This window comes from Wolffia australiana, chromosome 2, assembly GCF_029677425.1.
Source record: "Wolffia australiana isolate 7733 chromosome 2, ASM2967742v1".
In the NCBI taxonomy this organism is placed as follows: Eukaryota; Viridiplantae; Streptophyta; class Magnoliopsida; order Alismatales; family Araceae; genus Wolffia; species Wolffia australiana.
The window spans coordinates 12,521,757-12,539,140 of NC_135836.1; the positions used below are offsets into that span (position 1 = coordinate 12,521,757).

At 47.2% G+C, this 17,384-nt stretch overlaps 2 protein-coding genes across 4 annotated transcripts in view; both read left to right on the top strand.

Moving 5' to 3' along the window:
* The window catches only part of PSAT1 (phospholipid sterol acyl transferase 1), a 39,225-nt gene that overhangs the window by 18,033 nt on the left and 3,808 nt on the right, over positions 1-17,384 (top strand). For 2 of the 3 annotated variants that reach the window (XR_013585017.1, XM_078592159.1), the window contains exons 6-7: positions 12,043-12,431; positions 15,173-15,272. Coding sequence is in view for 2 of the 3 variants with exons in the window: in XM_078592159.1 (XP_078448285.1) it covers positions 12,043-12,431; positions 15,173-15,272 (489 nt within the window). In the remaining variant the exon portion in view is untranslated. The remainder of the gene's footprint in view (positions 1-12,042; positions 12,432-15,172; positions 15,273-17,384) is intronic. The other variant, XM_078592160.1, reaches the window with a different exon arrangement.
* On the top strand, positions 322-2,380 carry LOC144716891 (uncharacterized). Its single transcript, XM_078592158.1, has 2 exons — positions 322-1,704; positions 2,061-2,380. Exons 1-2 carry the CDS (start codon positions 663-665, stop codon positions 2,081-2,083), a joined length of 1,065 nt encoding a protein of 354 aa, XP_078448284.1. The 5' UTR covers positions 322-662; the 3' UTR covers positions 2,084-2,380.

Below are 17,384 nucleotides of genomic sequence, written 5' to 3' on the forward strand. Positions count from 1 at the left end.
ACCCAGCCATGTACTCTATTGAGTTATGTCATTATCTTCTTCCTTCCTCTCTTGACATGGTATCAGAGCTCCAGAGCTCTTCCATCTAGGGTTTGACATCACCCTCTCGCTGTCTAGCGAATCCGGAGCGTGACCGACGGATCAGCCACAGCGCGAGCTGTAGCCAGCCCGCGGAGCTTCCGGAGAACCAGCCGCAGCCGCAGCCCTAGCCGGAACCGCAGCCGCAGCCGAGTGCCAGCCACAGCCGCACACAGCCGCAGCAGCCGCGACAGCCGCAGCCGCAACGCGCACAGCCGCAGCCGCGCACAGCCGCAGCCGCAGCCACGCGCCAGCCACAGCCGCGCACAGCTGCAGCCGCAACCGCGCACAGCCGCAGCCGCAACCGCGCACAGCCGCAGCCGCGCACAGTCGCAGTCGCGCACAGCCGCAGCCGCGCGCCAGCCGAAGTCGCACGCAGCCGCAGCCAGCGGCCTCAGCAGCCGCCGAAGCAGCAGCAGAAGTCGCAGTAGCCGCCGAAGCAGCCGCCGCCGCCGCAGCAGCAGCAGAAGCCGCAGCAGCCGCCGAAGCAGCCGCCGCCGCCGCAGCCGCAGCTTGCAGCCGTAGCCGCAGCACGGGCCGCAACCTCAGTCACAACAGCCGTCTCCGTAGAGACCACGGCTCTGATGTCGGAGGAACTTTACTCCACGGGCCAGACGCGTCAACCGGCCGTCCCAGGTGATGGCTTCACCGATGCAGACTTTCAACGAGAACCCTTGTCACACAAGGTTACTCATTCTCTGCCGGCGGTTCCCGACACGACGTGTCTCCAGGGCCCGAATTTGTTACAGTGGCGTCACTTTGTCGAGACTACTCTCAAGGCGCGCCAACTGTTCAAGCATTGCACACAAGCCCCGCTTCCATCGACCCATCCACACTATGCGGCGTGGGAAGCCGAGGAACACTTCGTCCTTGGATGGCTCTACACGACCTCCCTGGCACCCTCGTTCCGTGAAAGGTTCCCTCGCTGCGCCACCGTGAAGGGTTTTTGGGACCAGGCCAACAAATTCTGCGGCCGCGAAGGGGACAACTGGCGCCTCTTTATGCTCGTTGCTAAAGCCAGCAACTTTCGCCAAGGCGCACTGTCCATCTCGGACTATGCGCTGGAACACAAGAAGCTGTGGGACGAGGTGGACTACTACTTGCCGACGGATGATCCGACGTGCAAGTCATTCCAGAACACTCTTCGCCTACGCCTCTTGGGGTTTCTTTATGGCCTAAACAAGGAGTATGACGACACTCGGCGCCATGCCCTCCATCGCAAGGAAGGCCTTCCTTCCATTGATGACTTGGTGAAGGAACTCCAGGAAGAGGAGAGTCATTTTCATGTCATTGGCACTCTCTCCTCGGAGGCAGCTCGTGACTCGACTGCCCTCCTCGCCCGGCCTCCCTCGCCCGCTCCTGCTCCCCCCGCGGAGGCGGCCCCCTCCGGGCTGATTTGCTCCTATTGCAGCAAGCCTGGACATCTCCGCAAGTGGTGCAAGAAGCGTCAGTACGACAACCGGAAGAAGGAGGCTATCGAAGGGAAAGCTATGTTTGCCTCCTCCTCTACCTCTTCTACCAGCCCGGCGACTCTTGAGCAGCTCCAAGCCGACTTGGCCCGTCTCCGTGACCAAGTGGCTACTATGCAGACTCCGACTCAGTCGACGGCACATTTTGGTGGATTTGGTGCGTTCTCTCTCCCTCAGTCTGAACAGTGGTATTGTGGTACGGCTTCTTACTCGCCTCTCGTATCGGATACGAGCTGGGTTCTTGATTCGGGGGCAACCGAACACATGACCCCGTTCAATGACCGGTTTGTATCCTACGAAAGGCATAGTGGGGACCGTACAGTTATTACAGCCGGTGGTGGACGGTTGCGTGTTGCTAGAATTGGGGCAGTGTTTGTAGACGGCCTCGGAGTGGTCAGCAATGTTCTTCATGTCCCCGCCCTGCGAGCTATACTTATGTCTCCTCAGCGTTTGGTTGACAGTTTGTCCTGTTCTTTTCACCTCCAGCCTGACGGGATGTTTCTATCTGACAAGGTGGGTCGGACTACACCGATTAGGCGGGAGAACGGGTTGCTGTTGTTGGACGATGGGGGGCGCTCTCGGTGCTTCCTGCTTCACCGCCAACTCTGACCGGCGGATGTGCAGCGTATGGGACGTCTCCAATTGGCTCACCAACGGCTGGGTCACCCGCCATTTTCAGTTTTACAGCGTCTCTTTCCTTCGATGTGTACTGGATTGGACCTTCAGACTATCGTGTGTGATGCCTGTCAACTGGCGAAGCACCGTCGTTCATCTTTCTCTCCGTCCACCTCGCACTCCTCCACTCCATTATTTCGCATCCATAGTGATGTTTGGGGACCCGCCCTACAGGCTAGCCTAAAGGGCCACCGATACTTTCAGATCTTTGTTGACGAGGCCACCCGCTACACATGGGTCTACTTGTTGACCGCCAAATCTGAGGTTGCTCCGACGGTCCGTCACTTCTGCACCATGGTTCGTACTCAGTTTGGCCGAGGTATTCAGCGCTTCCGCTCCGATAACGCCCGGGACTTCGTCAACACCGAGCTGGCCACGTACTTTGCTGACCATGGGATTCTCCACGAGTCCTCTTGTGTGGCCACCCCGGAACAAAACGGTATGGCAGAACGTCGGATCGGGTATGTCACGTCGACCGCCCGTACCCTTCTACTGAACTATTCTGTTCCGTGGGCGTATTGGGGCGAGGCGGTCTTAACGAGTACCCATCTCGTTAACCGTCTCCCCTCCCAGCCCCTCGGGTTTGTCAGCCCACTGGATCGTCTCTCCACGGCGTTCCCCCATCTCTCACTGCGGACTGGACTCCTCCCTCGCATCTTCGGGTGCACGCGACGTCCCATGATACGGCTCCCACTCGCACGGCTTCGATGCTCGAGCTCTCGGTGCGTCTTCGTCGGCACGCTTCTCTCCAGAAAGGTTACCGTTGCTACCACCCTCCGTCTCGGAGATTTTTCATCTCGGCAAACGTCACCTTTGCCGAGCATGAGTCTTACTTCGGTGATTCTACCTCGCCACGCCTTCCGCTGGTTGAGGCGTCTTCGACTCCTTCCTTGGAACCCTTTCCGTTTGTGGGACCCATTCCTCCACCGTCGCCGTCCCCAGCCACCTTCTCTCCCTTGCCTCCTACCGTCTCACCTCCCGGTGCACCGTATCCTCCCCCTAGTGCACCTCCTAACCCCGGGCAGTCCACCTCTCACCCCGGGGAGCTACCTCCTACTCTTGGTGCACCGTATCCTTCTCCTAGTGCACCATCTTCCCCCGGGGAGCCTCCCCCTACCCCCGGGGAGCTATCTTCTTCTCCCTCTTTTGCTTCCGCTCCTCCGTCGGACGATGCGTCACCCTCGTCTACTGATGATGATGCTCAGTTGGGATGGCCTATCGCCCTTCGGAAAGGGGTTCGTCAGTGCGCTCGCACACCTCTCTACCCCTTATCTCACTATCTCTCTCTTGATCGGCTAAGCCCTTCCTACCGGTCCTTTCTTTCTCACATCGAGTCGCATCCTCCCCTCGCCGCCTATCCGATGCTCTTGCTTCTCCTCATTGGAAAGCGATGGATGAGGAGATGCAGTCCTGCTCAAGAACCACACTTGGGAAGTCGCCCACTTCCTCCTGGCGAGAGGGCGGTGGATTGCAAGTGGATTCATGCCAAGAAGCATCATGCTGATGGTACTCTCGAGCGCCTCAAGTCTCGACTTGTGGCTCGGGGGTTTACTCAGTCGTATGGCGTGGACTACTTCGAGACCTTCTCTCCTGTGGCGAAGATGGAAACAGTCCGTCTCCTCTTGGCGCTTGCGGCCCATTCCGACTGGCCGATACGACAGTTCGATGTGAAGAATGCTTTTCTCCACGGTGACTTGACGGCGGAGGTGTACATGCAGCCACCTCCCGGGTATACCCTTGGCCCCCCGGGCACCGTTTGCCGGCTGCGGAAGTCTCTCTATGGACTGAAACAGTCACCGCGGATGTGGTTTGGTCGGTTCTCTTCGGTCATGAAGACCGAGGGCTACACTCAGAGCAATGGGGATGCCTCCCTATTCTTCCGTCACAGTTCCGCGGGTGTCTCCATCTTGGCCATGTACGTCGACGACATCCTCATCACGGGTTCCGATTCTGCAGAGGCCGGCCGCCTCAGCTCTGCGTTGGCCAAGGAGTTCGAAATCAAGGCCCTCGGGCCTCTTCGCTACTTCCTCGGCCTTGAGGTGGCCTACTCCCCCCGGGGGATCTTTGTGTCACAGCAGAAGTATGCCGTTGACCTACTGGCCTTGACCGGAATGACTGAGTGTGCACCGGTTACTACTCCCATCGACCCTAACGTCAAGTTGGGTAAGTGGGAGGACTCAGCACCGGTGAACGCATCAGTACCAGCAGGTGGTGGGGAAACTCCTGTACTTGACCCACACCCGCCCCGACATCAGTTTCGCCGTCAACCTCCTCAGTCAGTTCATGCACTCTCCACGGGAGATCCATCGTCAGGCGGCCAATCGGGTACTTGCATACCTAAAGGGCTGCCCCGGGAAGGGCTTGTTCTTTCCTCGGAGTATGGAGCGGACCGTGAAGGTGTACACGGATGCGGACTTTGCCGGCTCAGTTGTGGACTGTCGTTCCACCACGGGGTACTGCACTTTTGTCTTCGGCAGTCTTGTCAGTTGGAAGAGCAGCAAGCAGGACAAAGTGTCCCGCTCCAGTGCTGAAGCCGAATACCGGGCACTTGCCGATGGGGCCTCTGAAGGCCAGTGGATATACGGAATTCTCCATGACCTTCGTGTGGAGTATTCCGGCCCGATCCACTTCTACTGCGACAACAAGTCGGCAATCGCCTTGGCAAAGAACCCTGGCCAACAGGGACGGATCAAGCATATGGAACTCCACCGCTACTTCTTCAAGGAGCGCGTGGACGAGGGCATCTTTGACTTGGAATTTGTTCCATCCGCTGATCAAGCTGCTGATGTCCTTACCAAAGGACTATCTCGACCTCTCCTGCAACGTGCAGTGTCCAAGCTCGGCATGGATGACATCCATACTTCGCTATGGGGTGTTAGTGAGATAGTCAGCCTTATGGGCTAATGGGCCCTATTCTATAAGCCCATTAGCCCTCTTATCATTCTCTCTCTCCTAGGGTATATGTATACCCAGCCATGTACTCTATTGAGTTATGTCATTATCTTCTTCCTTCCTCTCTTGACATCACTCCAAGGATAATTTCCATATGTGGAAGTGGGATCGATATAAGCTCCTGTGTCACCTGGAGCCCTTGCATTTGGGTAGGAACATTTAAACAAATGCCTGAAGATTGCTGGAGCACGCCATTTGCCAGAAGTATATCAAAGGGTGGTCCTTGAAATACCTTCAAATATAATGTTGTAACTAATTCCGAGTTGATGAAGTTATGAGTGGCCCCCCCATCGATTAATATTCTCTCTCTGACCTCTTTAATGCTTCCCCACAATTTTACCAACCCATAAGGGGAAGCAGACTCTGAAAAATGAAATGCAATTTGAGTTGTAAAAAGAGATCCCATGTTAATTGGGGTTTCATCAGTTTGCATATAATCTCCTTATTCCACCTGTTGACATTCCTGGTCTCCTTCTAATACCATAACCAGGTTTAAATTCCTCTTACAGCAGTGTCCGGGAGCAAAGCGTTCATTGCAGTAGAAACACAAACCTTTATCTTTGCGCTGTTGGAATTCCTTCTCTGTTAGTCTCAAGTGTGGTGTCTCCCAGTGCGACCTGCTGGTTGCTGTTGAGAAATTGCAGGTTGGTGCCTGCTACATCAGTACGCGAGGTGTCTGATGATAAGTTTGTTGATAGTTGTGATCATGCATGGGTCGTTTTCCTTTGATGTCTGGAGCTTGGACGTTGGGGTAACAGGGATTATTTTGCCAAGCTGAATATAGAATTCTGAGATCGATTTCTGCCTGCAGAGATAAATCCATTATTTCCTTGATTCTGTATGGTCTTGCCTTGAGAACCTCCCTGCAAATTTCTGGTTTCAGTCCTCTCAGGTAGGCATTCTCCTTGACATCCCTCTGGAGATGGGATAGTTGTGCTATCATGTGTTCAAATGCCGCTCTGTACTCTGTGACAAAACCAGTTAGTTGAATTTCAAACAGAGATTTATAAAGGCCACGAACACAGATGCTGTACCGGCTAGAAAAATGCTCCTTGAATTCATCCCATGTTTGCATTCCAAATTCTACTTCAGCATATTCAAACCAAGCTTGAGCTGCTTCATCCAAATGCAGAGAAATTAAATGCATTTTCTCAGCATCTGGCATAGGATATTGGCGAAAAAACCGCTCGGCCCTCTTAATCCAGCCCTCGGGATTCTCTTCCTGAAATATAGGTAAATCTCCTCTTTTAAAGATGGAATCCATGGCTAACCTGGGAGGTGGATGTCGATCTTCGGGAGGATCACATGGTGCTCTGGTTTCTGGCTGGTTCACTGCATTTGGAGAGGCTATCGCTTTCATGTCTGCCATCCGCATTCGAATATCTGCCATCTGCTCCACGATCCGCTCCAGAACCATGTTATTGCGCTTTTGGAATTCAGTATTGCTAACCCTGCCTTCCATGATTCTGTTATGAAATCTTGACAACACAATAGTATCACGGTATGCAAATTCTTAAAGAATCGAACCTGCTCTGATACCAGTTGTTACTACTCTGATCGAGAAGGTAGAATTGCGGCCCGATCGAGAAGATAGAATTGCGGCCCGATCTCTGATAGAACAAATTGATGACCCGGGATCCAACGTTGAAGACAGTGGAGTCCGGCAAGAAAGATAGCAATCTCTACACAAACAATTCACTCGAATAGGGAATATGCATGGGAAAATGGAGCAGGAAGGAACAGGATACGACGAGGCGAATCGCTCTTGTCGCCCACCGAGCCAGATGATCTCCAACTCGAGCTGAAGCGCCAACTGAATTCCTCATCTAGACTACCCCACCTTCTTATTTATAGGCTACTTACCCGCTAAGGGTCTTCTTGAGAGTCGTCCGACATGGCCGCTCTCGTTTTCCTCTTCTTTCTTCTCTTTTCTAAAAATGTCCGAGAGAGACTCGTATCATGTACAAAAGTTGTCAACATCCACAAACGAAGATTTATGGATATACTTGATCTTCTATGCTTGCACCATGATGGACAAGTATTTTGGGAGCAAATATTGCCTCCACGATTACCAAGTGATAGGGCGTTTAAGATTGCGACCAAGATTGGCACCAAACTATCATATACACGAGTGAGTAGGGGAAGGAGAAGGGTAAGGAAAAAACAGGCCTAAGAACCTTGGATCTGGACCCCGTGGTAACAACTTAGCCAATGACAAGGAAAAGGGTCTTACCTAGGGCATCATTTACAATTCTTAGAATGGTACTTGGAGAGGAGGATGATGCCTGTCTAACATTATGCACATATTGGAATCTTCAGACTAGTTTTCAATGAGAGCCAGGTGACCTTGTAAACTCTACATCAAGGATATCAATCCACTCGTAAAGCCTTGATGAAGTCTGATATGAACCTTGTCCTCATCGGAGTCTAATATGATCCTTCGTCGTACCTAGGGATAATTTCATTTTTCCTACCACTTAGGGCATTTTTTAACTTTCCTTTTCACATTTGTTCTCCCTTTCAGATAGATGTATCCCACATTGTTGGAGAGCATTAAAGAATCATTTAAGAGGTTCCCATAGCTGAAGTTCATTCCACCACTTGTTCTCTCTTCAAGTGAGGTTAGTTCAAACCCCTCGCCTTCTTTCCGTGCAATGTCCATTCCTCCAGGTCCTTTCCCCCTCTCTATTTTTTATGACAGTATTACTGCTGATATCCCCCTCCCTTCATATTGTCTACCACTAAGAACATCATGTTCTTATTAATGACATCTCAACAAGAGATCCCCATGACTTCAATATGGGCCTTATCAATGTCTATGGAATTTGAAAAAAAAATTGTAGGGATGAAGATTGAATCATGAAGGGTGAGGATCGTGTTGATAGAAAGTGATGTTAGGCTGGAGAGGCTTTGATTTGGTATCTTTATAATAGCTCTAGTGTTATTTAAAAAAAAAAAAACTCTAGAGTTAGGGAAATAAAATTTATAGCTCTTTTCTCTTCGGCAATCCTTCTAAAAGAGTGCTACAAAAAAGGAGCAAGATTTTTGATGAATTCTTCTTCTAAGTCAGAAGCACTCTACAGTTTTTGTATTCCTTCTCTTCTTAATTGACTTGGCACCTCTACGTTTAAAAAAGTCCTATGTATCTATGCCTAAGGTTATCTGTTTGAGATTTTTACTCGATGCTTTATAACTATAGAGACCTTTAGTTGTCCTTCCATGAGACGAAATCTTCTTTCAGGGAGTTGCATCGACATCATAGAACATTATGATAACAACCTTGATGTTGGATCGTATCAGTGAAGGGGGGATAACGGAATGGAGTAGATATTTCTAGTGTCGGAGAATAGAACATAAATGATCAGAGGGATCAAATGGAAGAGGCAGGAATTGACCCGGGACAAGCACAGGAAGACACACTTAGGGGTTGATGATCATGGGGACAGGGATCGTGAGGGGTAGGGACCGGATTGGGGGGGGAGGCTGGCTGAAGATCTGGTGAGAGGATCACTGGGGGTAGGCGATCGTTGGATAGTAGAGGGGATGCGACTGAGACAGAGGATCAAGAGTGAGCCAAGAGGCCGATCTTACCTTAATTCTTGTCTGCCCTTCTAAACAGAGGGCTACATGTATTTATAGAAAATAAGCACTTGTAGCCTAGTGGTAATGGACCTTGCCCATTGACCACTAGGTCTGGCATTCGAAACCCCCTGGGCGCAAAAACACTTAGGCGATGGGACGACATTCCAATACTGGAGAGATGCATGGGCGACACGGGGCAACTTTAGTGAGATATTCTGATAGACGCTACTCCAAAACTTACCGAAGAAGGAAGTCCATATCTGGTCAACAGACATTTGACCAGACCAAGTGAATGGGGCGGGAACATTCCGCATGGACCTATAAATAAAGGAGGAGTCTCCCAGGTAAAGGAGGATATCTTTTCTTGATCTTGAAACCTCTTTCTCGGAGGGGAGGGGCGGAGCGGCGATTGCGTGCTCTGCCGACATCTTGGAAAGGAGTCACGAGGAAGGGAGGACCGCCACGATCGAGAAGAAGCTCACGAGGAGGGAGCAGTCTAGATCAACTCCAAGATTTGACTACATTTCTGTTAATTGCATTGTTGGACTATACCATTTTCAATTGAGATCGGGATTGTATTGCATTTGATTTCATTGATACTCGTACCAGTATCATATTCCCCGGACTGTATGCACTCGCCAAGGATCAAAATGCCCACGTGCGTGACTGCTGGGAGGGAGAGTGGAACCAGATCATACAAGGGGCCTTATCAGACCAGCGTGTGTCTGAGTTCATAGATATGCAGCAATCCCTACTCCAATTACGACCAGAAGAAGGGGAACAAGAAAGTTGGGCATGGACAGATGGCCCCTTCTCGGTCCAGAAGGCTTATAGGATGATCGGGGAGGGGCAAGAGGAGGATATGGGATTAGTCAGCACATGCAGGTTCATATGACGCCAAAAAGTTACATTCAATGTGAGGTTTTTTGGGTGGCTGCTAGCAAGGAAAAGATTAATGACCAGAGTCTTTCGCAAAAGGCTCTACCCAGATACTTCGTTGCAATGCATGTTATGCTTGAATGGGGAAGAATATTGCAACCACCTTTTCTTTGAATGCCCCTTTGCTCGCACGGTGTGGGCCAGCCAGATACTCTCAAGGATGAAGGTGACATCAGAACTGGCTTTTTGGAACTCGGCACATAATTGCAAAGGAAGAGGAAAAAAGGAAGGTGGCCGAGCACTAGCGGTGTTATGGGCCATCTGGTTGCATAGAAACAAGGTGTTGTTCAGAGGAAGAAATGCTTCTACAGATGGAGCTATACATGAAGTGGAAGCTCTTAAGACAGCATGGTCCATGCGCATGATGGAAGGTGAAGGGAGAGGTTGGAGATGAGTGAAAGGAGGGTAAAGGGGCTGTAAGGCCTCGATGGGAGGTTCACCGATTCATTGGGTGGTCATCCCTTGTTATAGTTCAAAAAAAAATTATAGAGAAAGGAAGCAATCTAACCTAAAACATAAAATAACTAGCATGTGCCTAATGAGCTTAAATATCAAAAATACCCATAAGGTATAGGATCTTATCACATTGTCAGAGGCAACATAGTGTATTTAGTTTTTACATATATACATGTTATAATGCATAGATAGGATGAATGGGTTCCATATGTAGGTGGTTGCCTTAAGGTTCATATTGATAAAATACAGAAAAGAGCAAAAGTATGCAACGGGCCATGAAGAGTCATTAGAAATTCGTTGATTTTCCCTACAAGTTGGAGCACACAGATTATAAGCTCTATTGTTGACACAAGAATAACTAGTGAACCCATAGTCCCGTTAAGTTCATGACCGGTGGTGCTTTCAGATAATGGCACTTTTTATTGAAGAAACATTGATATAAATGCCCATAAGCTTTTACATATTATACCAAAGTCATGCACCATTATGTTAAGTGTTGTGGTTGGAGTTTTCAAATCTGATTTCAACCCATGGTTAATGACGTGAGGGTTATTCAAGCCACCCTGATATTCACAACACCTTTCAATAGTTCAACTCGGAGATCATGCATATATGTTCGAATTCAAAGCATCATAATATAAGTAATGACAAATGGTAACATCAACATTCTCAGGTTTCCTCTTATAAACTCTGTAGAAAAAAAGATTTATTTTTGCAGGAACCACAAGTTCAGTGGCTTTAGGAACAGCTTGATCATCTTACAATGCCACTCCTGATCAACCTGATGCTTAGTATGATCAATATGCCGATGAGAAAAAATTATCTTCACTAGGTTATTGCTTTCCATGACTCCACTGCTAAGGGACAGTTTTCTCTATTAATAAATGGTTGTCAATATGTGATGCTGTTTAGTGAAATCATTCTACATGATCTGATTTCCAGGAATATAACCTTGAATCAAGGATATATTTCAATTTTATAATATGTGAATGAGCTAATGAGGAGTTTGCAAGAGATGAATCTAATCCTTGGTCAGGCTGCAGACTTCTGAGTTCAGGACTTCAACTATATGTTACGAGGGAGAAGAATATAAAAACTTCTCTTATGACTAAATGTTCAATTTGAGATTACAAGGAAACAGCTCTTGAACAAAGAAAATGAGACGTTGCAGTATCAAAGGTAAGAATTCGAACGATAATATGGACTTACAATTGATTGTCACGCCAAGCTCCTGCTCCAAATATTCGTCGACTTTGTCTCCGTGTTTCCCGCAACCGAGCCCCAGATGAAGATCTGGCCGAATGCAGCTCGTTTGCTCCTCTTAGTTACTCGCTCCACGAGACCCCGAATCCTCCGTCCCCTTTCCCCTTCCCATCTCCTTTATTTATATTCCTCTTTATTGTCTTCCTAAGTTAACAATCAAGAACCCGGCAGTTATTTTTCCAGCTCAGCGCCAGTTATTTTGCTAGCTCAGTGCCAGCTGGCCCACTATCTTTCCGTCCTCGATTCTCTCTTATTTCATACATTCTTATGGGGATCGTATCAGAAAACCAAGTTCTCCCTCAAATATAATATTACCTCTGCCATCAACAAGGAAGTCTTTAATGACACTAATGGTATAATTTGTGACAATGTTTTTATCAAGTTCTAATGTCCCCATGGGTTTTACTTGTTTTTAAGGGTATGCCTACATTCACCGTACCTATCCATATATATATATATATTGAAAACACCTATCCATATATTGACAGGAATTTTCTTTAACTATGCTAATCTCTATCATATTTCGCACGAGAGAATTACCTAATTTCCATTGTTTCCCTTCAAAATATTAGGATATTTATCTTTTACTTGTTGTGACATTCCTGTTATTTTTTTTCATGGAAACCAGGGAACAGCAAGGCTGATGTACAACTCATTTGGTTCTTCCTTGTGGCTTTTTCCATTTTCTAAGTACTGCAGAGCTGATAACTCATATTGGAAGAATTTTTTTGAGGGAAAGGATGGTCATCAACATACAGAATACTGTGATGAAAAAGAGTTGCAGTCGAAGCACTCTGATTGGCCAGTCGATATTATAAATATTGAAGTTCCTTCCAGTCGAGGTGATGTAGCTTTTCCTTCACTCACAGAAATATCTCAAGAAGTTCTTTCAGGTATAGCATGCGGTCCTCCTGCTCAAATGGCTTTCTCTGTGAGAGAAGTTTCAGATGGCAGTTTATTCAAAGCCATCAAAGATTATGATCCAGATATCAAGCGGCTGTTACACCTGCTCAAAAAGTAAGTAAATTAGTATCAGTTAGTTGCTTCTCTTTTCATTCGAGTTTAGATTAAAATTGTCTTTGTAAATTAGGAATTGTACGGATCATTTTTCTTTTGTTATTTGCATTTCGCATCTTACATTTATTTATTTGATATGATCCTCGATAGAGAGATGTAGAGTTCTTCACAAAATTCTCACTTGCACTTTCAAAATAGAGATCATCAACTTTCAATTTGAGAGTGGGGAAAAGGGCAGGAGAGTAGAGACTGAAGAGAGAGAGAGAGAATCCCTGGACGGAGTGTGCCACTTGTCGCTGTGCCCTTGGGATGGGGAAGAGTTGCCTTGGTTTGACTGAGGGAAAAGATATGAGAGGATGGGGAAGAGACGGGAGGGTCTGTCATTGATGAAATCCTTTTTTTAACAACACATCGATCAAATCATACCTTCCTCGTTAGATGGAAGGCCCTTTTTAGTCTCAGTCCCATGCTCTCTTTTTCGGGCCTTTTTCCTCGCAGCCATATAACCAATGCATTCTTGAAATGTATCAGTAGATGAGAATCATTTCTTCAAAAAAAAAATCAGTAGATGAGAACCAATGTAATTGATAATTGCAATCAATCTTGATATTCCAACCAAATGAGTAGAGATAGGGAGAGAGAGAGAAGCCAACAAGAGAGATGGAGATAGAAAAAGGTAGAAATAGTAAACTAGACACACAATTCATTCTTCTTCGCTAGTCTCCTAAAAGGAGAGTGGCCCTATTAAAAGGGAAACATACATGGGAAGAAAATGACATAAATACCCCTAAGATACTATCAGAGTTGCACACGGAGATACCACGATGGAGAGAGACCTCCTTAGGGCACATAGAGGCAAAGAAGAAGATGAGAACAAGAACGATAAATTTTCCTTTACTTAAAATGCCAATATATACATATCGAGTACAACGGCCATTTTAACGGCTAGTTTAGGCTAAAGGTGTGTAGCACGTGAGCGTCATGTGCTACATCATAACACCTCCCCGCAAGCTGGAGAGCAGATATAAGCCAGGCCCAGCTTGGACACAAGGTTGTCATGCAAACTTGGTCAGCCCTTGATGAGAAGATCAGCTAGTTGGTGCTTGGAAGGGATATAGTGAACTTGAAGAATTGTTTCTCCAATTGTTGCTTGATAAAGTGGCGGTGCAGGTCCATGTGTTTGGTTCGTTCATGTTGAACTGGTCCATGAGCAAGCTTGATAGCAGACTGATTGTCATAGAGCTGCGTAGCAGGTTGGTCGAGAGGCAAGGTCATTTCATGGAGAAGATTGTGAATCCACAGAGTTTCACAGGCACATTTAACCAAAGAGAAAACTCGGCTTCAGCGCTGGAGAGAGACACAGCTCGGTCGGCAAGGGAGGGATTCCCTTGGCGGTGAGCATGGTGGCACGGATGGCAGAGGGAGAAGCGGCACGGACGGCACTGGCACAGTAGCGTGCGGGGGCGTGCAGCACTGCAACCTGTATGGCACGGCGTCGTGCGACGGTGCACGGGCAGGAAGGAGTAGCCAAAGTGGCCAGCAGCGGCGGCGTGAGGAGAGGCGGTGACGTGTAGCAGCAGTAGTTGGTGTGCAGCGGTGCAGGTGCAGGAAGGAGTATACGAAGCGGGCAGTAGCGGCGGCGTGTCGCATTCAGGGACGAGGCGGCGGCACTATGGAACAGCCGTGTCGGGCGGTTGCACGCTAACACTAGTGGCAGCGGTGGTGCAGTGGTGTGATCAGGCTTGCGACACATGGCGGTGGTGGCGACCAAAGTGGTGGCAAGGCACGCGATGGTGGCGGCGGCGACGGCAAGGCAGGTTAGGGTTTCCAAGATTTTTAAAATCACAGTGGCATTTTTGTAAATATCTCAAAAAGTAAAAAAAAACGCAAAAAAGAAAATAAACTCTTTTTTTCTTATTTTATTCTCTAAGTCAAGGAGGGGTGCCCCCCCTTACATAGGGGTGTCATATGGGCCTCCCTCTAAGGGAAGTCGAAAGCAGCCCACTAAAGGGGTCCTAGGGGTTCCCGAGACAGAAACAAGGCCCATACATATGAACACGTAGGCCCACATACACGGCCTTCAAAGCTAGAAAGAAGCAATAAAAACACGACAAAGATAATGGCAACCTTCGGCGGCCCGTTGACTAATCCAAATACTTAAAGGCTGAGTCTCTCCTTCAGCCCACGTTCGACGAGCTAGCTGAGACCAGTGTTCGGTGTTAGATGGTCTCCATCACCTTACTACAAAATTTTAGAAGTTAATATGCAGGAAATGAAAGAGATGAACAAGGGGAGAGAGTAGAACAGAGGGGAGTAAGACAGATAGAAGAGAAAAATTTGAAACTCAATTGCCATCTGAGGCTTTCAACATCTTACATAAGGACAGTTGCCCAAAGAAAAGGGAATCACTGGGAATCCTTCTGAAAAATGTAACTAGTGGAAGTAAAATTCAAATTTTTATCATCCTGTCCCATTAAATTTACTTCTGCATGAATAATGCCAAACATGTTTCATCAAGTTGTCATCTTGTCTCTTCCAGTATCTATTTTCTGCATATATTTTATCCCAACTGAAAAAATGGAAAGTTAATTCCTCCAAACTTCATGTTTATTTTTAAGTGCAAGATTCAATTTTGAGTATATGATTGTGTACTGTCCATCTGGGACATTATCTATCGTTAAGTTTTAAGGAGCCTCTGGCAATTGGTTCATTTATTTTCATGCATTTTATAATATTTCCAGGTATTATCAGGGGGACCCCGTTCTCAATCCTCTTACTCCTTGGGATAGGCCCCCTTTGAAGAGCATTTTCTGTATTTATGGCATTGGCTCAAGGACTGAGGTATGCATTTTACCTGGGTAAACCTGAATGTCCTAGCGATAAATTGAATGTGTGGATATCCTAGTGATAAACTTGAATGTCCCTGAGATGGGCGTTTCCAATAAAAATTGAATGGACGCTTGGATACTGAGAAGGCTGGACGGTTTCAGATGTGAAAGACCATGGGGAGATACTGTCTTTGATTCATGGATCTCTGATTCGGGAAACCGTATCCAAGCTCCATAGCTAGTCTGTGCCCTTTTGACGTACAAAACATAGTGAAGGGACCATATTCTTTTGATTAGAATGACTTCTGAAGAAACTCTTTATGTATCAGAGATAGGTCTACTATGATTTGTTGGCCGAGACAAATGATCTAGGGAGCTAAAACTTTGTGCTGCCCAAAATGGACCAGTCAGTACATATTTTGGCTTTTTGATAACCAAAACCATGTCATCATTTCTCAAGAATTGAGAGGGAGGCTGTGGCTCCAATGAAATCAGAGGGAGGCTCAACCCCCATAAACTGTTTTAGGGTTCATTACATTATATATAGAGAGGAGAGAGAATCCAAAATGGGCCTATGCTATGGGCCATTACAAAGAGATATAGGAGATGCTGGAAGAAGCCCAGCCAACTGTTTCAAATAAGCGGTGATCATCATTGATGAGATGCGGTCCTAACCAATGATGCTGGATCTCAATCTGAACTGTGATTAGATTGTCATCATATCTAGGGTTAGTTTAGTCATGTTAGCCCACTAAGGGCATTTAGCTCATGTTAACCTGTCAGTACAACTTATGTATTTCCTTTACATAGGGACGCCCTCTCTCTTGGAGGGAAGCCAAGAAGAATGAAGCTAGAGTTGTCTCTCTGGATGTTTAAGTTCCCGCACTATCTGTGATCCCCATCCCTTGTGGTTGTTTCTACCATTCTACCTCACCGTGTATCCAGGTGGCTCGTCCCCAGTTAATCTCTCCCTCCTCTGTTTGACCTCTCCTTTAATCATTCCCATTTCACTCTTCTACCCCACAAACATTTACACTTCAAATCTGCATGAGCCCACATCAAGGATCATATCAAAGTGCCATCTGAATCTTGAAGGGAATGGCGGTAAGCAAGTGCTTTGTATTCGTTGCTTAGATCAGGCTTACACCATGGTATAACTCGTAGATCTGGTCTTCTATGCCCTGTTAGGAGGAGTCAATAGAGAGAACATCAGATTGAAAGGGGTATCATCTCTAGAGGATGCATCTTTGTCTAGTTCCACACAGCTTATTAAGGTGCTTGTGATGGGACAGATGCAACTTCCCCAATGGCATAGCACATTGCAAGAATCCTCTTTTTCCATTTTTTACATAACTTCTCCTAAAGTTGCTTGCTCCTGCTAAAACCATCTTGACTGGAGGATGAAGATGACAACCTGGCTCTGATACAAAGAAAATGTCAATGACCAAAGACTCGCATGGCTGGTTGTAAGCCATGGTCGTTGAAGTTCCCTTCAACCAAGCATTTTTTAAGACACCTAAGTCGCTCAACTTTCCTGAATGCCCGCCACTGGCCCTTGTCCTTTACAGGTCATGATTTGTCCCTTTATTTCAGTTGTAGTGGTAGACGGGGAAGAAAGACATGAATGAATGTCAGAGGGGAGCTTAAAGGTTATACCATATCCGGGAACAGCGGTTCTTCTATGTAGGGGCAACCCCCCTCCAAAATTTGTGCCGTCGAGCTAAGTCAGTAATATTTACATAGCATAGCAGAATGAAGGCAAAGAATTGATTCTTTCCGATCACAAGCTCTTTTATTTTCGCTCCTCTTTCTTTATTTCTTCTTCATCTTCAATGACTTTGTAACATTCTTTGCTCCATCACATCTGCTCATAAATTCATGCCTGAATCTAAAGATACATATGAATTTACTTCCCTCCTAAAGTCGCACCTTGAAGAACTTTGTAAACGTAATCTTCTCGTCTCATATCTCAGCTAGGAACTCATAGAAGAGATAAAAGGTGTGACTTGTCCTAAAGTCACACCTCCATGCTCAAAGCTCAGCTCAAAAGGGAGGGTTATAAAGAAAAGGTACTCGCTAATTGCCTTTTGCTCGTCTTCTGCTCCTTTCCTTAAGTCATACCTTT